The 24623-nt window shown below is 32.0% G+C and overlaps 1 protein-coding gene across 1 annotated transcript in view; it reads right to left on the bottom strand.

The window, feature by feature from the left end:
• The window catches only part of LOC148609396 (G protein-signaling modulator 1-like), a 47023-nt gene that overhangs the window by 9667 nt on the left and 12733 nt on the right, over window positions 1-24623 (bottom strand). Inside the window, exons 7-19 of the mRNA XM_088542269.1 lie at window positions 24036-24151; window positions 22893-23104; window positions 16582-22196; window positions 16324-16476; window positions 15134-15231; window positions 14880-15029; window positions 13780-13877; window positions 13522-13674; window positions 12287-12384; window positions 12030-12182; window positions 6478-6562; window positions 6232-6372; window positions 53-4573 (exon numbers count right to left, since the gene is read on the bottom strand). Coding sequence (XP_088398395.1) covers window positions 22186-22196; window positions 22893-23104; window positions 24036-24151 — 339 coding nt within the window. The 3' untranslated portion in view covers window positions 53-4573; window positions 6232-6372; window positions 6478-6562; ... (6 more) ...; window positions 16324-16476; window positions 16582-22185. The remainder of the gene's footprint in view (window positions 1-52; window positions 4574-6231; window positions 6373-6477; window positions 6563-12029; window positions 12183-12286; window positions 12385-13521; window positions 13675-13779; window positions 13878-14879; window positions 15030-15133; window positions 15232-16323; window positions 16477-16581; window positions 22197-22892; window positions 23105-24035; window positions 24152-24623) is intronic.

Raw genomic sequence — 24623 nt, forward strand, 5'->3', positions numbered from 1 at the left:
ACTGATTTGCATATCTTATTTTAATAGAGTACACATATAAAATAATACTAACCTTCAATGGCTATAAACCCATGTCAGGTGTATTTGTCTCATCATTCCAGTTTATCCAGATGATCTGAGTATGTCGCCATATTGAGATGTTCTCTCAGTATATGTATTTAAAGACACTGGTTAAATAACACTACGATAATAAAGTTGAAAATGATAGCACTTTCCATGTATCCATACATCCTTCATTTCATGCATTATAAAGCTAGAACATCGTTGCTCTAGGAGATAATTTGACTGTCTTTGTCGATTTAAACCACTAAAATCCCCAAAAATCTTTTGCACGATATGAGTAATGATGACAATTAGCTGACTGTTTTTATACTTGGTTTAATTTTCGTTTTCGTGCTAACATATATACTAAATATGCTGATAGACCTGGTTTACACTCAAATGTATAATTCATGATGGACTGAGGTGTTTCTTAACATCCTTGGCTATCATTTGGGGTCTCTCACGGACGGTGTAAAGCATCAAAGCTTTTACACAGTCCCCGTGCATAGTCAAACCGTGAATGTGAGTCTTAGTGTATATGGGGAAATTAGTTGTATTGTAACCAAGTTCATTCATTAAATTCATTAAAATTAATGCATTATCAAGTGATTTAATGTCAATCTGTGACCTAGTGATTCAACTTGTAATATGCACGCTATATACATCATTGTATAGCCTACAGCAGCATTTGCTGAATCTTTGACTCATCAATATACTTTTTGGAATAAAATCAACACTTTCCAGTGCATGTACCACAGATATTGGTGCTAGCCAATTGATGAGAAATTTCCAAGGCCGAAAAAAATAATGTTATGTTTCCAAGCACTATTCTAAAATTTTGTAGGGTCGATCAGCAGGGATTTTTATTTTCATTTGATATTTTTTAAATGAAATACGTGATAAAGATATAATGAAAACCAAATATGCGAAGACTAAACATGTAATTTACTTAATCCACAGCCTTATCCCTTTTGGGATTCGGTGCATGAGTAATTTTTTGTTTTGACAGAGTTGGAAAAAACAAAAAATATCTCAAGTGCTGAATTCCAAAAACGGATTATCAGTCAGTAGGGTAACCAAAGACGTTTTTTTTTGCCTAAACGAATGGTCTATTTATTACTCCAGTAGTGTTAGAGATTGTGTGGCAAGCTTTTCTCTGACTTGGCTTAGGGTATGAGAGAACAGAATTCCAACCTCTTACATCAATTGTCTATGTATATAAAAATAAAGATTCTAAAGAAAAGTTGATGACAGTGTTGTGAAGTGCTGAATGTTCATACTTTTATTGACCAAACTTTACGACAACTGGATGACTTTTCATTCAGAATTGTCAACTTTCCTTTCATCCCTTCAGCACCTGCATATGGAGTTTTCATATCACAACTCATACATTATGCCAAAGCTTGTCGAAACTTCGCAGACTTTTTGTATCGCACTAGAATTCTAACAAATAAGCTTCATGAACAGGGTTATGTTGCTACAAGATTGAAGTCATCATGAACTTGTGGATCATTACGGTGTATCCATCTGCACCATGGAAACAGAGTTCAACATGTCATAGTTTCCTTTCCTCTTTCGTCTACCCCGGACTTGACTTTTTATGAGTAACTCAGCGGGTGAACCTGGTCCATGCTCCCCGTTTTTAGTGGAGTCCAAGTTGCTCATTTGCCTTTGTTACTTAGTATGTATTATTTTAGTTACTTTATGTTCTTTGTTGTGTATGTCTGTTTTCCATGTCTGGTCTTTGTCCCTGGATTACATTCTTTGATTTCTGCTAGAATCTTGATTTCATTGGTTACTCTTTCAAGACAAAACATATGTATGTTCAAATTTGCTCATTGGGCAATACCAGTCTGTGTCCATATTTGCCCCTCGGGCAATATCAATCTGTGTCCCAACCTGTTTTAAAATAAATTAGCGGCAAATTAGTTTGACAAATAGGTCATAATTATGAGCGAAAATTAATAAACAATATTACCTAGTACATGTATTCAATAAAAAAAAATTGTTACCTATAAATTTGGTTGCAATTAGCCATTTAGATAACACCTTAACTGATTATGATTTGAGCTACATGTGTATGTATTACAACATATCGTAAATGGGTATAAATTTGCATATTAAAGGACCAATAATCTCTGTCCAGTTCCTTTTTCTTTCTAGATCTCTTTATGTATCTTCAAGAGTTTGTTTATATATTTTAATGTTTTTAAGTTTTTAATTAACATCGTTGTATTCATTCATAACGAATAGCAGCACTGATCAATAATCTGCGAGTTTGATTGCCGGTTTGACTGTTTGAGTCAGAGTGACAGCTTTCGTTGTTGGCAGTGATACCCAAAATTTTGAATGAAAGCAATCAATAATACACTAAACAAATCTAATGAAATGCATTGTAGATGAACATTTTTTTCTTGAAAAATCCTTAGATAAGTCAAAGTGGACAATAAGTCGAGGCTGACAGTTTGCTGAAAAAAAGTATTGACTTATAATCTGGAAAATAGGGTACTTATATTCCTTCATGCACATCTACATATGATGCCCAACCTTCCTATAAAATTAAATTAAAATCCATTAAGTGCTTTAGGAGGAGTTTCGCTTACAATGAAAACCTTGACTTTGGATTATCTCCCTTTTGAGTCTGCCACTAGTATTAACATTCCTTCATGCACATCTAAATATAGTACTCAAACTTCCTATAAAAACTAATCAAAATCCCTTGAGCCATTTACGAGCAGTTGTGCTTACAAGGAATATGGACAGACAGACAGAGCGATTCCTATATACCGGGTATGCCCTCAAACATTGTTTGCTAGAAGTGGTATAATAAAAAAAAGTTGGGTTTTTTAGTGGCAAGTCCCTTTAGGAAATTATAAGAGATCTCTGAAATCTGATTAAACAATACAGGCAAGGATTTCCATAAGAAATCCTTTTTTTTTTTCAAAATCAGACAAAAAATAAAAAAGTAGATTTTTTGGTGTGTGGCTCCTCTGGCCCCTTTTAACTAGAAAACAGTTAGATAACTAAAATCCTGAAAAATTCAAAAGATCATTTGGAGACAATCAGTTCAAGAATATTATCTGAATATAATAGCATTAAAACCTATGATTTTTCAACACTGTATACTTCTATTCCCTATACTCAGTTAAAATCTCAACTTAAAAACATTATACATAGTTGTTTTTTCCAAAAAAGATGGTAAACCTAGATACAAATATATAGTTCTTGGTAGAGATTCCTCATAATTTGTAAGAAATAATTCCAAATTATCTTCCAAATATACAGAGGAAGATGTTTACAAAATGCTGGAATTTTTAATCTATAACATATTTGTCAAGTTTGGTGGACTTGTTTTTCAACAAACGGTCGGCATTCCAATGGGAACAAATTGTGCTCCTTTATTTGCTGACCTATTCCTTCACTCTTATGAGGCTGACTTTATAGCTGATCTGATCCGAAAAAAAGAATATCATTTGGCTAGATCTTCTAATCTCAGTTTCTGCTATACAGATGACATATTATCTTTAAACAACCCTAATTTCGGGGATTTGATACATCCCATCCACCCCAAAGAACTTGAGATAAAGGATACTACAGACACTGTGAAGTCAGCCTCATATCTTGACCTACACTTACAAATCGATGGTAAAGGAAAACTATTGACCAAACTTTACGACAAACGTGATGACTTTTCATTCAGAATTGTCAACTTTCCTTTTATCTGTGGCAACATCCCTTCAGCACCTGCTTATGGAGTGTTCATATCACAACTCATACGTTATGCCAGAGCTTGCCGAAACTACGCAAACTTTTTGTATCACACTAGAACTCTAATAATTAGGCTTCTGGAACAGGGTTATGTTGCTACAAGATTGAAGTCATCACTACAGAAGTTTTATGGTTTTCAACATGAATTCGTGGATCGTTATTGTGTATCCATCTGCACCATGAGAACTGATTTATTCAACGTGTCATAATTTTCCTTTCCTCCTTTGTCTACCCCGGGCGACTTTTTATGAGCAACTCAGCAGGTGTTTCTAGAAAAGCAGAGAATGCTTACCCTACCGGTACACCTGGTCCATGCTCCCAGTTTTTAGTGGAGTCCGAGTTGATCATTTGCTTTTGTTACTTTGTATGCTTTATTTCGGTTATTTTATGTTTTTTATTGTGTTGATCTGTTTTCCATGTCTGGTTTTTGTCCGTGGATTACATTATTTGATTACTACTATAAACTTGGTTCCCTTGATTACTCCTTCCAAGTGATCTTAGTTAGTCTCAATAATGAGATGGTCTACATTGCATTCTTTGATTGTGTAAGTGGCTTTGTTGTATGCTACCTACAAAATATAATGTTCTTTTTCCACTCAGTATATGTATTTAAAGATACCGTCTGGTTTTAAAATAAAGACTGCTACTTAAGTATATATATAAAGCTATACTAACCTTGAATTTCTTAACTCTCACGTCAGGTGCATTCTGGGTCCATTGGTCTCTTCTTTTCCTTTGACTGTGTAAATTTTTTTTATGATACCTACAAAATTTTATTATTTTAGTCATTTCATAATATTTATTTTTTAAACTCTGTTATAATTGTATGCTTTAAAAAAATATTTCTGTATTTAAAACTACATAATAAAGATTTTTTTTCTGTGAGGGACAGAGCTACATCATTTTCAATACCTTAATTTTAAGAGAATTTTCAAGTGTGGGAAAGTTAATCCTCATTTAGAGTTTTCCCTTGAAAAACCCAAATTTTGAAAAATCGTAGAACACTAAACAGTAACTATATTTCTTCATGTATATCCAATCATCTTATAAAATAACATCAAAATTCCTTGAGCAGGTAAGGAGGAGCTTTATGAGATTTAAAAATGCAAAGCCATCAATATGGATTATCTCCCTTTGAAGTTCTCTAACAGTAATTGTGTTCATTCATGCACATCTACAAATGATGCCCAAACTTTCTACAAAATTTCATCAAAAACCTTTGAGTGGTTTACGAAAAGTTGCAATACCATGTTTAAACATGTAAAACCCCAAATATGGGTTAATTCCCTTTGAAGTATGTGGACAGTATAAATATTCATTCATGCAAATCTACATATACTATTCAACCTTCCTAAAAAATGTCATCAAAATCCCTTGAGGGGTTTAGGAGGAACTGTGCTTCAAAAGTTGTAACATGGAAAACACTCCTTTTGGAGTGCTCAGACAGTAATTATATTCCTTCATGCACAACTACATATGATGCCCAACCTTCCTATAAAATTTCATCAAAATCCTTTGAGTGGTTTAGGAGGAGTTGGTTGACAAGGTTTTAACAACTAAAATCCTAAGGTCTCACTAACCACTTCCGGGTCAAATGGCCACCCCCTATGTAGTGCCAAAAACACACTGAACCTAGACATATGCATTGTAAGTGCATTATTTGTGTGTATTATGATTAAAAGTAGTCAAAATAAAGCTGAGAATGTGTACTTTAAAATCATATATGTAATTAACAACATTAGCATAATGATTTTGGAAGCCTTATTTTCCAAGCTTTGCAATGGTATGCAACTTTAAGATGTCATTTGTCTTGGGAATTCACAGTGAAACTTTGAAAATTACTTTTTTAACATGTAAAGTAATGGAAACGTTAGAAGTGGTTAGTTAGTGAGACCTAAGTTTGGATTATCTCCCTTTTGAGTCTGCCACTAGTATTTATATTTCTTCATACATATCTATATATGATAATCAACCTTCCTATAAAATTTCATTAAATCATTTGAGCAATTTAGGACTCGAGAGTTGTAATTAACAAGGAATGTGGACAGATGGACAGACGGAGTGATTCCTATATATCCCCAATCCACAACTTTGTTTGCTGGGGGGATGGGGAGTATAATAAAAAGGTTGTTTTTGTGGAAAGCCCTCTTTGATCGCTTATACCTGGAAAATCATAAGAGATTTCTGAAATCTGATTAAACAACAGAGGAAGGGATTTCCATAAGAAATCCTTCTTTCAAATTCAGACCAAAAATAAAGGGTTGATTTTTTGGGGGGTGGGACTCCTGTGGCCCCTTTTAACTAAAAAACAGTAAGATATCTAAAATATGATTGAAAAAAAGGACAGATTAGAACTGATCCCCAAGGTATTACAATGTTGTATCTTATTTTAATAGAGTACATGTATAAAATAATACTAACCTTCAATGGCCATAATCCTATGTCAGGGGTATCGGTCTCATCATTCCAGTTTTTCCAAGTGATCTGAGTACGTCTCCATATTGAGATCATCTTTCTGGTCCAGTTTTCTTTGATTGTTTAAGTGGCTTTGCTGTAAGCTTACTACAAAATATAATATTCTTTTTCTCTCAGTATATGTATTTAAAGACACCGTCTGGTTTTAAAATAAAGACTACTACTTAAGTATATATATAAAGCTATACTCACGTTAAATTTCTTTTAATTCTCATGTCAGGTGCATTTTGGGTACATTGGTCTCTTCTTTTCCTTTGTGTAGATGTTTTTAGGATACCTACAAAATTTTATTATTTTAGTCATTTCACAATATTTATTTTTAAACTCTGTTATAATTGTATGCTTTAAAAAAACTATTTGTGTATTTAAAAGTACATAATAAGATTTTTTTTCTGTGAGGGACAGAGCTACATGTTTTTCAATACCTTAATTTTAGGAGAATTTTCAAGTTGAGAAAGTTAATCCTCATTTAAAGTTTTCCCTTGAAAATCCTAAATTTTGAAAAATCCAAGAAAAACTGAACAGTAACTGTATTTCTTCATGCATACCACATCTTTTTATTAAATAATGTCAAAATTCTTTGAGCAGCTTAGGGGGAATTTTAACATGTAATACCCTGAACATGGATTATCTCCCTTTGGAGCCTCCAAAAGTTATTATGTTATACCATGCACATCAATATATGATGCCCATCCTTCCTATCAAATTTCATCAAAATCCCTTCATTCGTTAAAAAGGAGTTGCACTTACAAGGTTTTAACATTTAAAATTCTGAATATGGATTATCTCCCTTTGAAGTCTGCCGACAGTATTTATATTTCTTCATGTAAATCTTCATATGACATTGAACCTTCCTGTAACATTCCATCAAAATCCTTTGCGTGGTTTAGGAGGAGTTGTGCTTTCAAGGCTTTAACATGTAAAACCTTAATTTAAATTATCTCCATTTGGAGTCTGCCTCTAGTTTTCATTTTCCTTCATGCACATCTATATATGATACTCACATTTCCTATAAAATTTCATAAAAATTACTTGCGTGGTTTAGGAGGAGTTATGCTTACAAGGACTGTTAACAGACAGACAGACAGATGGAGTGATTCATATATATACACCCTTACTTTGCAGGGGTATAATAAATAAGTTATTTTTTTGCGACAAGCCCACTTTGGTCCCATATACCTGGGAAATCATAAAATATCTCGGAAATCTGATTATGAATTTCAGACAGGTATTTCAATGAGAAATCCTTTTTTTCATAATCAAACCAAAAATAAAAGGGTTGATTTTTTTTCTGGGGGGGGGTGTGGCTCCTCTGGTCCCTTTTAACTAAAAAACAGTAAGATATCAAAAATCTAATTTAAAAAAAACCAGGCAGATTAAAATTGTTTTGCAAGGTATTACAATGTCATATCTTGTTTTAACAGAGTACATGTATAACATAAATCCCTTTGCTGTATGCTACCTACAAAGTATAATATTCATTTTCCCCTCAGTACATGTATTTAAAGACACCGTCTGGTTTTAAAATAAAGACTACTACAGTTGCGACCACTTCTTACTTCTCTTCGATCCTGTCAGAATTCACTGTCATAGAACAGTTCTAAACTGTCAGAAATTGTTCTGACCCGCAACACACCTTGTCAGGGTCTGTCAGGACTTCGGACAAGCCCTGTCATAATTTGTCATGGGTCCTGACACCCTCCTGTCAGGAATTGTTCTAAGTAGAACAGATACATGGATTAGAAGAGTTCCTGACAGATTCTGACAGTTATTAGCTCGAGAATAGTTTTCTGACTGAATTACATACAGTACATTTACGTGATTACGAAAAAAAGGCATAGCACCCAAATCCCAATTCGTACGATGGGAAGGAAGCCTTGCCATGTTTTAACTTGATTTTTTAAATTTTTTACCCAACTTTTATGTATGGCATGCAGTACTAACAAAAATTATTGCCTGCTGTCCTTGCTTCGCCCCTGACTTTAAAGAATTTGGACTGAATTCATTTTGGCCAGATCTAGACACCGGTATGATACAGATAACCTATATATATATTGACATTTTTAAACAGTTTATACAGAAATTTTAGACCTTTATGGAACTTTAAAGTGTTCACACTCATACAATTTGAAAGAATAGGACATTTTGAAGAATTTTGACCGAAATATATTAGTTGCACTCACCAACATTGTAGTTATATTACAACAAAAATAGCATTTTAGTCAATAATTTGAGGCTCTCATGGAAATCAAAAGTGCTTGCACTTATACATTTTGCAAGAATAAGATTTTTTTAAAGAATTTTGACTCGAACAAATGTGTCACAGCCACCCACATGATAATTATATTGAAAAATTTAGCATTTCAGTCATTATTTTTAGACCCACATGGAAATTAAAAGTGCATGCACTGATACATTTTGCAAGAATATGACATTTTTTAAAGAATTTTGACTCAAATTAATGTGTTACAGCCACTATGATAGTTATATTGAAAAATTTAGCATTTCAGTCATTATTTTTAGACCATCATGGAAATTAAAAGTGTGGGCACTCATAGATTTTGCAAGAATATGACAATTTTGAAGAATTTTGACTCAAACTAATGTGTTACAGCCACTATGATAATTATATTGAAAAAATTAGCATTTTAATCATTAATTTTAGACCCTCATAGAAATCAAAAGGGTGGGGACTCATAGATTTTGCAAGAATATGACATTTTTGAAGAATTTTACCTCAAAATAATACGTCACAGCCCCTATAGGATAGTTCTATTGAAATAATTAGCATTTTAGTCAATATTTTTATACCCTCAAGCAAAATAAAAGTGTGCACATTGATACATTTTGCAAGAATATGACATTTTTTAAGAATTTTGACTCAAAATAATATGTCATAGCTATCACATGATAGTTATATAGAAAAATTTAGCATTTCAGTCATTATTTTTAGACCTTCATGGAAATTTAAAGTGCTCGCACGCATACATTTTGCAAGGATATGATATTTTTGAAGAATTTTGACTCAAATTTATGCGTCAAAGCCACTATATGAAAGCTATATTGAAAAATTTCAAATTTAAGTCAATAATTTTATACCCTCAAGCAAATTAAAAGTGTGCACACTCACTTATTTTTTGCAAGAATATGACATTTTTAAAGAACTTTGACTCAAAAAAATGTGTCACAGCCACCACATGGTAGTTATATAGAAAAATTTAGCATTTCAGTCATTATTTTTAGACCCTCATGGAAATTAAAAGTGCTCACACTCATACATTTTGCAAGAATATGACACTGATGAAAAATTATGACTCAAACTAATGTGTCACAGCCACCACATCATATTTATATTGAAAAATTTAGCATTTTAGTCATTGATTTTAGACACTCATGGAAATAAAAGTGCTTGCACTCACACATTTTGCAAGAATATGACATTTTGGAAGAATTTTGACTCGAATTAATGTGTCAGAGCCACTATATGATAATTATATTGAAAAATTTTGCATTTCAGTCATTAATTTTAGACCTTCACAGAAATAAGAAGTGTGGGCACTCATACATATGCTGGAATATGACATTTTTGTAATTTTGACAGAAATATATGAGTCACAGTCACCCAGACGATAGTTGTATTGAAAAAATAAGCATTTTAGTCAATAGTTTTAGACCCTCATTTTAAACTCATACATTTTGCAGAATTTTCACTGAAATAATGGTGTCACAGTCATTAACATAAAACTAACATTTTAGTTAGTACATTTTCTACATATTAGACTATGTTGGGAAACTGGAAGTGTTATCACTCATATTTGTTGCTAAAAGTGGCATTTTGAAGAATTTTGACCAAAATATTTAGGTATCAGTCACCCATTTACTGCAATATTGTCAACTTTAACATTTTTTAGAATGATTTGTGACCCTTATGTTATTAAAAGTAGCTTTCACTCAAAAAGTACTTTGTCAATCTTTAACTTCATGAGAATTACCAAACATCTGAAAGTTATCTGTTACGACTTTTACACTTGTAACAGAGACATATACCTTTAATTTTATAATTAAATAATTTGATTTAATCAATATCAGAGGTGTATGACAGAATATAAAAAATATACATGTAAACAATGATAATTTTTTAACAATGAGTGATTGGACCGTGATCGACAAAAATTGGAACATGAACAACGATCGATTGATTGTGGGATATTGATCACGATGAGCTCTCTATATATAACTGGAAATTCAATGTAAATTTTGAAATCAAGATTTGTTTCCTAATTGGGTTTGCAAATTAACATTATTCTCACAGTTTCATTTATTAATTGCGGACTTCCTGTTCTAAATTATGTCACACAAAATAGAAAGATTTAGTGTCAGGAACTGTCCAGTGGTATGACAGTTTAGAACAGCTTTTCATATTTTCTTTGTCACGACCCAGGAAAGTTTCTGTCAGGATCTGTCAGGGAATACGGCAAAATGTGTCCTGACCCAGGACAGTCACTGTCAGACCCTGTCAGGATCTGTCAGGATTTCTGTTCTATCTGCTGTCGTAGAACAGAAATCCTGCCAGATTCTGATAGAATTTAAGAGAGGTTAGGAGTGATCGCAACTGTATTTAAGTACAATATATAAAGCTATTGAATGGCTCTAATTTCTTTTAATTCTTATGTCAGGTGCATTCTGAGTGCATTAAAATCTTCTTTTCCTTTGACTGTGTAAATGTTTTTACGATACCTACAACATTTTAATATTTCAGTCATTTCATTATACTCATTTTAATTGTACAAATGTATGTTTAAAATAAATGATTATAGCATTAAGTTCATAATAAGATATATATTTTTTTTCTATGAGGGACAAAGCTACATGTTTTTTCAATACTTTAATTTTAAGAGATATTTCAAGTTGGGAAAGTTAATCCTTATTTACAGTTTTCCCTTGAAAAACCTAAATGTTGAAAAATCCTAGAACACTGAACAATAACTATATTTCTTCATGCATATACCTAATCTTCTTTTTACATCACACCAAAATTCCTACAGCAGTTTAGGAGGAGCAGTGCCTATGAGGTTTGAACATGTAAAGCCATTAATATGGATTATCTCCCTTTTGGAGACCCTAACGGTAATTTAGTTCCTTTATGCACATTTACAAATGATGCAAAACCATTCTATAAAATGTAATCAAAATCCTTTGAGTGGTTTAGGAGGAGTTGCACTAACAATGTTTTACATGTAAAACCCTAAATATGGGTTTTCTCCCCTTGAATTATGTGGACAGTATTAACATTCCTTCATACACATCTAAATATGATACTCAACCTTCCTATAAAATTTAGTCAAAATCCCTTGAGCCATTTAGGGTGAGTTGTGCTTACAAGGAATGTGGACATATGAACAGACAGAGTGATTCCTATACCCAACTTTGTTTGCTGTGGAGGGGGAGGTATATTTAAAAAAGTTGTTTTTTGTGGCAAGCCCTCTTTGGTCCCTTATATCTGGGAAATCCTAAGAGATCTCTGAAATCTGATTAAACAATACAGGCAGGAATTTCCATAAAAAATCCTTTTTTCCAAAATCAGACCAAAAATAAAATGGTTGATTTTTTTTTGGACGTGGCTCCTACAGCCCCTTTTAACTAGAAAACTAAACAATATCTAAAATCTGATTAGAACTGATTTGCAAGGGAATTACAATGCCATACCTCATTTTAATAGTGTACATGTATAAAATATTACTTACCTTCAATGGCTATAATCCTATATCAGGTGTATTTGTCTCATCATTCCAGTTTTTCCAAGTGATCTGAGTATGTCTCCATATTGAGATGGTCTACAACTTCATCTTTCTGGTCCAGCTTTCTTTGATTGTGTAAGTACCTTTGCTGTATGATATCTACAAAATATATAATTTTTTCCCCTCAGTATATGTATATAAAGACACCGTCTGGTTTTAAAAGGAAGACTGCTTCTTAAGTATATATATAAAGCTATACTAACCTTGAATGGTTCTAATTTCTTTTAACTCTCACGTCAGGTGCATTTTGGGAACATTGATCTCTTCTTTTCCTTTGAATGTGTAAATGTTTTTATGATACCTACAAAATTTTATTATTTTAGTCATTTCATAATATTTATTTTTAAACACTGTTATAATTGTATGTGTAAAAAAATATTTCTGTATTTAAAAGTACATAATAAGATTTTTTTCTGTGAGGGACAGAGCTACATGTTTTTTTCAATACCTTAATTTTAAGAGAATTTTCAAGTTGGGAAAGTTAATCCTTATTTAAAGTTTTTCCTTGAAAATCCTTAATTTTGAAAAATCCAAGAAAAACTGAACAGTAACTGTATTTCTTCATGCATACCAAATCCTCTTATTAAATAATATCAAAATTCTTTGAGCAGCCTAGGGGAAATTTTAACATGTAATACCCTGAACATGGATTATCTCCCTTTGGAGCCTCCAAAAGTAGTTATGTTATACCATGCACATCTACATATGATGCCCATCCTTCCTATCAAATTTCATCAAAATCCCTTCATTCGTTAAAGAGGAGTTGCACTTATAATGTTTCAACATTTAAAACTCTGAATACGGATTATCTCCCATTGAAGCCTGCAGACAGTATATATATTTCTTCATGTAAATCTTCATATGACATTAAACATTCCTGTAAAATTCCATCAAAATCCTTTGAGTAGTTTAGGAGGAGTTGTGCTTTCAAGGCTTTAACATGTAAACCTTAATTTAAATTATCTCCCTTTGGAGTCTGCCTCTAATATTCATTTTCCTTCATGCACATCTATATATGATACTCACACTTCCTATAAAATTTCATAAAAATTACTTGAGTGGTTTAGGAGGAGTTGTGCTTTCAAGGAATGTTAACAGACAGACAGATGGAGTGATTCATAAATACCCCCTCACTTTGCAGGGGTATAATAAAAAAAGTCATTTTTTTTGCGACAAGCCCTCTTTGGTCCCTTATACCTGGGAAATCATAAGAGATCTCTAAAATCTGATTAAACAATACAGTCAGGGATTTCCATAAAAAAACCTTTTTTTCAAAATCAGACCAAAAATGAAAGGGTTGATTTTTTTGGACGTGGCTCCTCTGGCCCCTTTTAACTAGAAAAACTAAACGACATCTAAAATCTGATTAGAACTGATTTGCAAGGGAATTACAGTCATATCTCATTTTAATAGAGTACATGTATAAAATATTACTTACCTTCAATGGCTATAATCCTATGTCAGGTGTATTTGACTCATCATTCCAGTTTTTCCAAGTGATCTGAGTACGTCTCCATATTGAGATGGTCTACAACTTCATCTTTCTGGTCCAGCTTTCTTTGATTGTGTAAGTACCTTTGCTGTATGATATCTACAAAATATAAAATTTTGTTCCCCTCAGTATATGTATTTAAAGACACCATCTGGTTTTAAAATAAAGACTGCTACTTAAGTATATATATAAAGCTATACTAACCTTGAATGGTTCTAATTTCTTTTAACTCTCACATCAGGTGCATTCTGGGTATATTGGTCTCTTCTTTTCCTTTGACTACGTAAATGTTTTTATGATACCTACAACATTTTAATATTTCAGTCATTTCATTATACTCATTTTAATTGTACAAATGTATGTTTAAAATAAATTATTACAGCATTAAGTTCATAATAAGATATATATTTTTTTTCTGTGAGGGACAAAGCTACATGTTTTTTCAATACTTTAATTTTAAGAGATATTTCAAGTTGGGAAAGTTAATCCTTATTTACAGTTTTCCCTTGAAAAACCTAAATGTTGAAAAATCCTAGAACACTGAACAATAACTATATTTCTTCATGTATATACTTATCTTCTTTTTCTATAACATTAAAATTCCTAGAGCAGTTTAGGAGGAGTAGTGCCTATGAAGTTTGAACATGTAAAGCCATTAATATGGATTATCTCCCTTTTGGAGACCCTAACGGTAATTTAGTTCCTTCATGCACATCTACATATGATGCAAAACCATTCCATAAAATGTCATCAAAATCCTTTGAGTGGTTTAGGAGGAGTTGCACTAACAAGGTTTTACATGTACAACCCTAAATATGGATTTTCTCCCCTTGAAGTATGTGGACAGTATTGACTTTTATTCATACACATCTAAATATGATACTCAACCTTCCTATAAAATTTAGTCAAAATCCCTTGAGCCATTTAGGGTGAGTTGTGCTTACAAGGAATGTGGACATATGAACAGAGTGATTCCTATACCCAACTTTGTTTGCTGTGGAGGGGGAGGTATATTTAAAAAAGTTGTTTTTTGTGGCAAGCCCTCTTTGGTCCCTTATATCTGGGAAATCCTAAGAGATCTCTGAAATCTGATTAAACAATACAGGCAGGAATTTCCATAAAAAATCCTTTTTTCCAAAATCAGACCAAAAATAAAATGGTTGATTTTTTTTTGGACGTGGCTCCTACAGCTCCTTTTAACTAGAAAACTAAACAATATCTAAAATCTGATTAGAACTGATTTGCAAGGGAATTACAATGCCATATCTCATTTTAATAGTGTACATGTATAAAATATTACTTACCTTCAATGGCTATAATCCTATGTCAGGTGTATTTGTCTCATCATTCCAGTTTTTCCAAGTGATCTGAGTATGTCTCCATATTGAGATGGTCTACAACTTCATCTTTCTGGTCCAGCTTTCTTTGATTGTGTAAGTACCTTTGCTGTATATCTACAAAATATAAATTTTTTTCCCCTCAGTATATGTATATAAAGACACCGTCTGGTTTTAAAAGGAAGACTGCTTCTTAAGTATATATATAAAGCTATACTAACCTTGAATGGTTCTAATTTCTTTTAACTCTCACGTCAGGTGCATTTTGGGAACATTGATCTCTTCTTTTCCTTTGAATGTGTAAATGTTTTTATGATACCTACAAAATTTTATTATTTTATTCATTTCATAATATTTATTTTTAAACACTGTTATAATTGTATGTGTAAAAAAATATTTCTGTATTTAAAAGTACATAATAAGATTTTTTTCTGTGAGGGACAGAGCTACATGTTTTTTTCAATACCTTAATTTTAAGAGAATTTTCAAGTTGGGAAAGTTAATCCTTATTTAAAGTTTTTCCTTGAAAATCCTTAATTTTGAAAAATCCAAGAAAAACTGAACAGTAACTGTATTTCTTCATGCATACCAAATCTTATATAATACCCTGAACATCGATTATCTCCCTTTGGAGTCTCCAAAAGTAATCATGTTATACCATGCACTTCTACATATGATGCCCATTCTTCCTACCAAATTTCATCAAAATCCCTTGTTTGGTTGAAGAGTAGTTGCACTTACAAGGTTTTAACATTTAAAACTCAGAATATGGGTTATCTCCCATTGAAGTCTGCAGACAGTATATATATTTTTCATGTAAATCTTCATATGACATTGAACCTTCCTGTAAAATTCCATCGAAATCCTTTGAGTGGTTTAGGAGGAGTTGTGCTTTCAAGGCTTTAACATGTAAAACCTTAATTTAAATGATCTCTCTTTGGAGTCTGCCTCTAATATTCATTTTCCTTCATGCACATCTATATATGATACTCACACTTCCTATAAAATTTCATAAAAATTAATTGAGTGGTTTAGGAGAAGTTGTGCTTACAAAGAATGCTAACAGACGGACAGACAGATGGAGTGATTCATATATACCCCCTCACTTTGCAGGGGTATAATAAAAAAAGTTATTTTTTTGCGACAAGCCCTCTTTGGTCCCTTATACCTGGGAAATCATAAGAGATCTCTGAAATCTGATTAAACAATACAGTCAGGGATTTCCATAAAAAATTCTTTTTTTTCAAAATCAGACCAAAAATGAAAGGGAAGATTTTTTTGGACGTGGCTCCTCTGGCCCCTTTTAACTAGAAAACTAAACAATATCTAAAATCTGATTAGAACTGATTTGCAAGGGAATTACAATGTCATATCACATTTTAATAGAGTGCATGTATAAAATATTATTTACCTTCAATGGCTATTATCCTATGTCAGGTGTATTTGTCTCATCATTCCAGTTTTTCCAAGTGATCTGAGTATGTCTCCATATTGAGATGGTTTACATCTTCATCTTCCTGGTCCAGCTTTCTTTAATTGTGTAAGTACCTTCGCTCAATGATATCTACAAAATATAAAAATTTTTTCCCCTCAGTATATGTATTTAAAGACACCGTCTGGTTTTAAAATAAAGACTGGTACTTAAGTATATATATAAAGCTATACTAACCTTGAATGGCTCTAATTTCTTTTATCTCTAATGTCAGGTGCGTTCCGCATGCACTGGTCTCTTCTTTTCTTTTGAATGTGTAAATGTTTTTATGATACCTACAAAATTTTATTATTTTATTCATTTCATAATACTTATTTTAAAACACTGTTATAATTGTATGTGTAAAATAATAATTTCTACGTTAAGTTCAGAATTATATTTTTGTTTTTTTTTCTGTTTGGTACAGAACTGCATAATTTGGTATTTGCTCTCAAATACAGACCTGGTTGTCGATGCACCGCTGTTATCAGTGATGTCTCTATCAACAGGAATATGAAAACTTCGTTAAAGAGATGGTCTACATCTTTCTCATTCCAATCCAGATGGTGTTAGTGCTTTTATGATACTTCTACCTATGTTCAATATCTCCATTTTAAAACAGTGTTTTTTAACAATCAAAACTGCATTCTTTTAAAAACATGTATAAAGTTATACTAACCTTTATATGGCTATAACCACATGTCAGACGTCTCATCCTTTATTGTCTAATGTATGTCTCAGTGAGTCCAAACTTTTCTTAATAGACAATATCTAATGCCGATAGTTTTTTTGATGGATTTGTCACTCCTTTATAGTTTTTTTGATGGATTTGTCAATCCTTTATATGTTTTTATCTAGCTTTCAGCAACTGTGAGAAAGTGGATATTTTTTCTGTCTATATGTTACATGTTGAGGTTTTTAACGTTTTTTTCAGTCTTTTTTTTAAAACTTTTTTCTGTTTGTTCATTTTTCCTTAAATTATTAAGTTTTATATTGATAAATAGTCAATGGATATTTTAGTCTTGCCCTTCTAGAGCACCTTTTTGGGATTTTATATTGCAAATGCTTTAGTTTGTGCTACCTTGTTTTTCATGGATGGAATTGAATGCATTATTGTGTATTTGTTTCATTTCATAGTTTACCTCACATTTCAGGAGGGTAGTTATGGCCATACAGAATGAATTTTAGCCCACCACAGGTGTGCCTGTCCACAATTAAGGAGATGTTGGTCAAGAATGTGCCTTTGTGTTGTAATATTGCTCTTTAGTAATATTGCTGCTGGAGCCTTTCAGAGCTTGCTAAAAAGGTGTGTTATCTTCCCTGATTTACTGTTTAAGATAGCTAGGTTATACACTGTTGCATTTGTTGTTTCAATGTATCCATTCTTTTTCCAGTATATTGCAAAATTATTTCTAGCTATACATGAATATGTATTTGACGATCCTATGTTGATATTGGAATATGGAATTTAATATGTGTACAAATCTGAAAGAGTGTTTCTCTCAGTGATGAGGTTTTCATGACCGTAATTCTAGAGAAAACATTCACATAGCAACACTGATAAGATATAATGCCAATCCCCTTTTCCAATAGTACACCAGATCACTAAGCACTTGTACCATACAACAGCAAACTTTATACCCTCTAAATATGCACCTAACAAACACTAGTCAAAGAAGTAAAATTATTGAACATTAGCTTTCATTTTATTATTTCCATACAAATATAGAACCTTCCCGTTTCCAAAAATAGATCCCACAATATGGTATACTTACAGAAAGAAAGTGTTAAAATTCAAGTCGCTGTGATGAGTAGTTATTGAGAAAAGTGTTATGAAAATTTTAACTTTCAAAAATATAAAGTAAAAAATCAATAAAGTCCTTGAAAAACAGGAAGTTGTCAAATTTTACCAAAAATAAATCAAATCAAATGGCACACCTACAGAAAGAATGTGTTAAAATTTCAAGCTGCTGTGACAAGTAGTTGCTGCGAAAAATCCTATGAAATTTTCAACTTTAAATAAAAAATATTAAGTAAAAAAATCAAAAATATAAAGTAAAAAAATATGCAAAGTCCTCAGTCAACAGGAAGCTGTAGTAATTTTTTTTCAAAAATGTATCCCACCATATGGCATACCTACAGAAAGAATGTGTTAAAATTTCAAGCCACTGTGATGTGTAGTTGCGAAGAAAACTGGGATAGAAAAATTGAAACAGACACATGGAAATATTAAGACATGAAAAAGGGTAAATGATTTTTATATCAAAAAATCTGAACAGGAAATGAAAATTTTAAATATATTACCATTGTGCACATGCCCTGCTGCTTTTCAATCTAAGCCAACTTATTGAAACTCCAGCAAAGTACCTAAAGTACCCAATCAGTATCTAACAAACCTTTATCTATATACTGATTTATTGCATCTAACTTAGGACATCTAATTGGATTAAGATTTAGGAACTGTTAGAAACATTCATAAGTCATGGTAGTAAAACAATGTATAAGAAAGGAAGTTGTTAAATAAATGGTGTTGGTTATAGTGAAATTTAACTGGGTGAGTAATAGCATTACTCTATTGTACAAGACAAGGTGAAGGTTAGTATAGTGTGACATGTGGCAGATTCTTTACCTGGAGGTACTATCAGACACCCCATCTGAATTCACTCCATGATACAAGAGGTTTTGCCAACAAAAAGTGCCCCTGTTCTATTTCAACAATGCAAAATATGAAAATGTATCAATAATGCATTAATGGTCTATCCAACACTTAATAACAAGAAAGTCCAAAAAACATATTTTAAAAACAATACATTGATTGAAATAGATTGTAGTTCACAACAGAATACTCATGCACCCACACACCTGTGCACAAATTTTAATATAAATCCAATTCAGAATAAGATGCAGACATACAAAGGAGGGCATAGTTGAAATGTGCACAATGAAACTATCCTACTATTGTGCCCTGAGAGACTTAATTAATTTATCAGGAGATGCATGGACAAAATGGGCTATCCTTAATATGTGTTGTATAAGTGTCTTATGAAAACTGGTGCAACCACAAACGAGATATTATCCTGAACTGTAACCACCTCCCCCACCCACTTTTTATGAAAAATGGGCCTTAACTCTAAATCATACAGTTTGAATTTTACAAAAAAATGAAAAGGAAATGCCACCAATACAAATAAAAGAATACACCATTATCATTTATACGAGACACATTTTAATGCTAGTTTTTCTGTATTTTATAATGTTTTTTTTTTTTCTTTTTTTGTTGGAATTTATTTTTTTGGGGGGTTTTCATGGTTTTTTGTTTTTGTTTTTTTGTTTTTTATTGTGGTTTTGTTTTCATTTTAATTATTTACAAGCCTTCAAAAATGGAGGCGTAATTCAGTCAACATACCTCAATCAATGACTAATTCCCTTCTCAAAAAGATCAGTCACAATTAAATTTTTTTTCTCAAATATTTCCAAAGTTTGAAAAAAAATTTTGGAATTGTATAAAATTGGCTAAGTCCTTTAGGAATGAAGTTGATTGCCAAAAATCAAGATATACATTTGCTATTTAAGGTCAAAAGAGGTATGCTGCACCACCTATATGAATCTACATCTTGTTAAAAAAAATTAAAATGTTGGATTTCACCAAAAACTTTTGGGGGGATTTTAAAGTTTAAATAAAGGAAAAAAGAGGGACTGTAAATTGAAAATGGGTGCAACTACTAATGAGACATTATCCAGGACTGCCACCCCATCCCATCTTTTTATGAAAGAAGACCCATAACTCTAAATCATTAAAGTTGGTTATTTACAAAAATGGAAATTACACCAATAGCTTCACACAAGGAGTTTTTTATGCTAGTTTTTTTCTAGATTTTATTTTTTTTTAGATTTGTTTTTGCTTTTGTTTGAATATATATATATTTTTTTGGTTTTAAGAGGGTTTTTATGTTTTTTATTTTCGTTTTTTTGTGGTTTTGTTTTCATTTTTAATTACATGTATTTACAAGCCTACAAAAATGGAGGCACAATTCAGTCAACATACCTCAATCAATGACTAACTAATTCCCTTCCAAAAAGATCAATCACAATTAATTTTTTTTTTCAAATATTTCCAAAGTATGAAAGAAATTTTGGAATCATATAAAAATGGCTACCCTTAGAAATGAAGTTGACTGCTAAAAATCAAGATATGTTTTTGCTATTTAAGTTCAAAGGAGGTATGCTGCATCCCCTATATGAATCTAAATCTTGTTAAAAAAAATTAAAAATTTCAGATTTCACCAAAAACTTATGAATTTTGCGATGATTTTAAAGTTTAAAGGAAATAAGAGGGACTGTAAATTGAAAATGGGTGCAACCACTAATGGGATATTATCCAGAACTGCCACCCCCACCCACATTTTTATGAAAGAAGACCCATAACTCTAAATCATTAAAATTTGAAATGGAAATTACACCAATATAAATAAGAAATTCAACATTGCTTTATCAACATTTTTATACAGGGAATTTTTTTATGCTAGATTTTTCTGGATTTTATGATTTTTTTTTTATATTTGTTTTTTTGTTTTTGTTTGACTTTTTTTTTGGTTTTAAAAGGGTTTTAATGTTGTTTTTTTTTCAGTGGTTTTGTTATCGTTTTTAATTACATGTATTTACAAGCCTTCAAAAATGGAGACATAGTTCACTGGCAACATGCCTCAATCAATGACTAACTCCTTTCCCAAAAAGATCAATCACAATTAAATTTTTTTTCTTCAAATATTTCCAAAGTATGACAAAAGAAATTTTGGAATCATATAAAAATGGCTAAGTCCCTTAGAAATGAAGTTGATTGCTAAATATCAAGATGTGTTTTGGCTAAAAAAGGTCAAAAGAGGTATGCTGCATCACCTATATAAATCTACATCTTGTTAAAAATTTTAAAAATAATAGATTTCACCAAAAACTTAGGAATTTGGGGAGGATTTTAAAGTTTAAAGGAAATAAGAGGAACTGCAAACTGAAAACGGGTGCAACCACTAATGGGATATTATCCAGTACTGCCATCCCCTCCCACCATTTTATGAAAGAAGACCCATAACTCTAAATCATTAAAATAGGAAATTAACAAAAATTGAAAAGGAAATTACATCAATAGCTTCATACAAGGAATTTTTTTATGCTAGTTTTTTTCTGGATTTCATTATTTTTTTTATTTTTGTTTTTGTTTGAATTTATTTTTTTTTGTTTTAAGAGGGTTTTTATATTTTTGTGGCTTTTTGTGGTTTTGTTTTCATTTTTAATTACATGTATTTACAAGCCTTCACAATAATCAATGACTATAACTAGTTCAAAAAGATCAATTACAATTAAAAAAATTGTTCATATACGTCAAAAGTATGAAAAAAGAAATTTGGCAGTTGTATAGTTATCAGAATCTGATCTAAAACCAGTATATCACCCTATTTTAAATTGCTATAAAATGTATGTCCCATCTACATAAAGCAATGTTCCAGATTTGAATGAAGAATCAAGGTATTTGTAACAAAATGGGACTGTGGATGGACATAAAAGGTAATTCTAATACACCAGCCAATATTCTATTGGGGGTATAATTAATACAGTCGAGTGTCGCCACAAAAAATAGTCACAACCTTCTGAGATCTAAACCCTAGACCAATATAAGTTTCAAAGGTTTGACACATGTAAGTAGAATATCTGGAAGACTTACTATCAAGACAATCAATGATAGACTTACACATCATGTAGATCTGTGATAACTCACTCTGAGCTCTACCCTCATCTACTGTCCCGTTCCTATAACCAGTCTGTAAACAAAAATCACAAAACTCTTTGCTATTTGCTATTTCATATTTTCTTGTCAAATAATGTCTTAGCAGGCATTCAAAGACTCACATAAGAGGTTTCTAACTACGAGTTTGACTGAACAAATTAAAAAGGACAATAATTATCTTCCATCAGGCACATAAACATAATATGTCTTAACCATCTGCAAATTTTCACAAAAATGTGAGTGTTTTAAGAGCAGTTGTATGTTACATTCTTACAAGTTATTCAAATAGATTTTGAGCCTGCAAGGAAAGAAGTCTATTTGGATAACGAGGAAGTCCGTGCTTTAAATGATTTGTGACATGATTTGACCACATGATAATTGATCAAATTAGAAATATACAGGCATAAGTAGCTCGTGCTCTCGTTTAGCAGTAAGTCAAAATAAAATATTAAAAATAAATGGCAATTCTTTAAAGGCAGAGTCATATTCATCAGGCGGTGTTGTCCCTGTGCAGTATTTATGCTAATGAGGTTAGATATTGCATGGCTGTTTTCCAATTGAGTTTTATGGGAACATGTGACCTTTCATGCAATAACATACAAGATTTCTAGTTAGAGCATACTTAGTCTTTCTCTCATATTTATAAAAAAGGAAGTCTCAATTCATGTTATAATTACTAACTTTGTATAAGTAAAATCCTTTGGGAAGAGATTAAAAAAGAACTACTCACCCTCCTTAATAAAAGAACTTTTCATCAAGCTCCAACATGCTTTCCCTAAACTAACACTGTCATTCAACTCATGCACTAAATGTAAATGTCGTAAATGATATTCCATAGCCTTTTCATAATCTCTGAGTAAAGTATATGTATTTCCAAGATTGTGACATGCTACAGTCTCAAATTCTATGTCTCCAAGCTGTTTGGCAATCTGCAGTGATCTCCTGCAATGGTTTAAATACATGATCAAATCTTTTCCGATTTTAAAATGCCATCCATTCTAATATGAATCAAAAAGTGTGATGCACCTTGCTTGTACAATCATTTAAATAAAGACTTTGTGCAAAAGTTAGCAAACAATCAGAAAAACTATATTTCTTTGTATCTGAATACCTGGTTAATAAAATGGGGGAGGTGGCCGGAAGTGTGGGTGGGGGCGGAGTGTGGGCTAGAGGGTTTGTATCAATCAACTTATTTCTTCACTTAAAGAATATTTAATGACAGGAAAAAGTAAATATTCCAGCAATTTATGGAACCCCTCCTTATCTGCTTAAGTCTAAAATTACAGCATTAATTAAATGATATCCCGCCATGTTATGGTGAAAAAAGGGGGATGGCAGAATGTTAAAAATGGCCTAACTCAACCACTACATTTTGGACTTTGCCATAGTTAACCTTAAATTTGGTAAAACAAAATAAGAAATGCAAAATGGCATCATGTATTAAAGTATCTGTGAAAGTTTCATCAAATTCTCTTTAGTGGTTCCAAAGGAGTTGCAGATTACCAATTGGGACAGATAAATGGATGGACACCATTATCACTATATACCTTCTGCTTTTTCAGTGGAGGACATGAATAGTTTCATCAAATTCTATTAAGCAGTTTCAGAAAAGTTGCAGACAATTACTGGGGATGGGTAAATGGAGGAACACCATAATCACTAAATACAAATGTATCTCCTACTTTTTAGGTAGGGTGTATAAGAGGTCTGTGTCATTTAATGTTAATAAAGTATTTAAAATTCATTTTGATGTGCTAGTCAATGATGATCAACTTTAGATGAAAGTAGTTATGTTTAGCATATTTAATATGCTGGTGACAAGAACCTGTCAATCTACTGGTATATGTATCAAATTAAAAATAGAAATGATTACCTGTAATTATCACATCCAGCTTCAAGTTCATTCAGGGATACATGAGCATCTCCCAAGTTACTGCTGACTCTTCCCTCTGCTGGCTTGTCTCCTAACTGTTTGGCAATGGCAAGACTCTAACAAGGAAATAGGTGAACATATATTACAGTGTCATCAAGACTGACAAAGAAATACTTGAACATATACTACAGTGTCATCAAGACTCTAACAAGGAAATAGGTGAAGACTCTGACAAGGAAATACCTGAACATATACCACAGTGTCATCAAGACTCTGACAAGGAAATACTTGAACATATATTACAGTGTCATCAAGACTCTAACAAGGAAATAGATGAAGACTCTGACAAGGAAATACCTGAACATATACCACAGTGTCATCAAGACTCTGACAAGGAAATACTTGAACATATATTACAGTGTCATCAAGACTCTAACAAGGAAATAGAAGAATAATCAGGGGAACCATGGTTATAGTGATAATCAGATAAAGACGAGACATGGAAAACAGACATACAAAACAAAGAACATAAAGTAACTAAAATCATACATACAAAGTAACAAAAGTAAATGAGCAACTCAGACTCCA

The sequence above is a fragment of the Perna viridis genome, chromosome 8, assembly GCF_037379345.1.
Source record: "Perna viridis isolate PV_CMFRI_1.1 ecotype Kerala chromosome 8, ASM3737934v1, whole genome shotgun sequence".
Lineage (NCBI taxonomy): Eukaryota > Metazoa > Mollusca > Bivalvia > Mytilida > Mytilidae > Perna > Perna viridis.